This window comes from Silene latifolia, chromosome 2 (assembly GCF_048544455.1).
Source record: "Silene latifolia isolate original U9 population chromosome 2, ASM4854445v1, whole genome shotgun sequence".
Classification (NCBI taxonomy): Eukaryota; Viridiplantae; Streptophyta; class Magnoliopsida; order Caryophyllales; family Caryophyllaceae; genus Silene; species Silene latifolia.
The window spans coordinates 54,969,755-54,972,093 of NC_133527.1; the positions used below are offsets into that span (position 1 = coordinate 54,969,755).

The 2,339-nt window shown below is 38.9% G+C and overlaps 1 protein-coding gene across 1 annotated transcript; it reads left to right on the plus strand.

The window, feature by feature from the left end:
• Positions 1 to 516: 516 nt before the first annotated feature.
• Positions 517 to 1,587, plus strand: LOC141640816 (uncharacterized). Its single transcript, XM_074449497.1, has one exon. The coding sequence runs from the start codon at positions 517 to 519 to the stop codon at positions 1,585 to 1,587; it is 1,071 nt and encodes a 356-aa protein (XP_074305598.1).
• Positions 1,588 to 2,339: the final 752 nt, after the last annotated feature.

Consider the following 2,339-nt stretch of genomic DNA (forward strand, 5'->3'; position numbering starts at 1 on the left):
GCTAATATGCTTTCTGGTTTGGGGTTCCCTCAGCAATTCATTGACTGGGTGCTTGGCTGTATTCAAACTCCTTGGTACTCTTTAAAAGTCAATGGAGAGCTCTCTGGGGTTTTTCAAGGGAAAAGTGGCATTAGGCAGGGTGATCCTTTTTTCCCTTACTTGTTTGTGCTTAGTATGGAAGTTTTGTCAAGATATCTCAGAACTCTTTGTGATCAACCCCTTGTCTCTTATCATCCTAAGTGCTCTAGGCTTAAACTTAATCACTTGGTCTTTGCTGATGACTTGATGATCTTTGTTAGGGGGGATTTCCCCTCTGTTGCAGCAGTTAAGAGTACTCTGAGTCTTTTTGCTGAGCTTTCTGGGCTTCATGCTAACATTGAGAAAACCAACATGTATTTTGGAGGGGTGCATCCTGATGTCAAGGAGGCTATGCTCGCAGCAACTGGTTTCTCTCATGGTTAGTTCCCTTTCAGATACTTAGGAGTCCCCTTGTCCACTTCTAGAATTTCAGTGGCAATGTTTGATTCCCTAATTCTCAAGATTAAGCATTCTATCCAACATTGGTCCTCTAACTTCCTTACCTATGCTGGTAGGGTGCAGTTAATCAATTCTATCATTTTTGGCATGGAAACGTTTTGGTGTTCTTGTACTCTTTTACCTCAGGAGGTTCTGCGAAGAATCAATAAGCTTTGTAAGGACTTTTTTTGGGGAATACTGCCTGATGGAAGAAGAATGGTGTTTAAGAAATGGAAGGATATATGTTTGCCATGGGATGCAGGAGGTTTCAATATTAAAGATCTCTCCACTTGGAATGATGCCCTGCAGTGTAGATGGATTTATCTGCTGGATCATACTACTGAGGGGAGTTGGGTTTCCTGGCATCAGACTTATATTTTGCGGCATCAATCTATCTGGTTTGTTCAATCCCAGGACAGTTTTTCCTCTAGTCTTAAAGGAATCTTGGATGTACGGGACAGGCTAGTTGCTCTAGCAGGTAGCATTACTACTGCTTCTTCTCTGATTAACAGCTGGTACTCTCATGGTAAATACAAAGTTACTGCAGCCTATGGCTATTTGAGAGGGGCTGTCTTAGCTGGTCCTTGGACTGCAGCTCTGTCTCATCCTCGTCTTGTTCCAAGTCACAAGATTATTTGTTCTTTGGCAGCTCAACAGAAATTGGCAACAGTGGACAATCTGCAGAGTAGAGGGTTTTCTGTGGTTAATCGATGTTCCCTCTGTGAAATTGCCCTTGAGGATCATGCTCACTTGTTCTTTAATTGTTCATTCTCTAAGGATGTCTGGCATCAGCTTCTACAGTGGATGGGTATGCACCGTGCTGGTTCTTGTTTACTGACTGAACTTGAACACGCAAAATTTGGGAGTACACACAATTGGAGGATGGCCTGGTATTGTACTTCATTGGCAGCTGCTGTTTATCAAATCTGGACTGAGCGAAATACTCGTCTTTTTAGAGGAAGAAAGGCTACAGTTACTGAAATTGTTAGTAGGGTTAAATTTCTTGTTTCTACTCGACTTCTAATGTGGACTAGTCATAAGCAATACTCGATTCTAGCTGCTAGTTTATGATCTTATTGTATAGTGGATAGTCTTTGCAAAAATCTCTTGTAATTTCTTTCATATTTTGAATGAAATGATAAATTTTTTTTGCAAAAAAAAAAATAAATGTGATAGCACTATTATTTTACACTTAAATTTACTCAGTTTTCTTGAATAATTTTACAGTTCAATTTTTTTTCTCATATCAAAATATAAGGACATAAAATATGAAAAATTAATGAGGTGTTAATTCATCATGATTAAGTAATACAAAAATAAAAACTCTATAAATACGGCGCATTCATTGCGCGGGATCTAAAATAGTACACTTATAAAAGAATAGTTTCAGTAGAGATTATAGGCGTTGGATTCTTCATGGAAAATTAGAGGATGAGGATGGGGAATCTGATGTAGAGGTAAATAATCATACACCTGAAGATGCTGGTTTAGATACAAGGGATGAGGGATATGATGTCTGTGTAAATAATCGTTCACCCACACCTGAAGTTGTTTTAGGTGAGAAGTTTGCTCAAGATGATGGATTCGATGATTTTGAAGCTACTAGTGATGGGGAAATAAATGCTGATGATTTAATTGAGAAGTTGAGTCAATCTGAAATGCCTTTATTTACTGGTTGTAAGAAGTATACCAAATTGTCCGCGGTGGTAAAGTTATATAAGTTGAAGGGGACAAATGGGTGGAGTGATAAGAGTTTTACGGATCTTCTAGCTTTACTATGTGACATGCTTCCTGACGCTAATGTTCTTCCGAGTCAGACATAT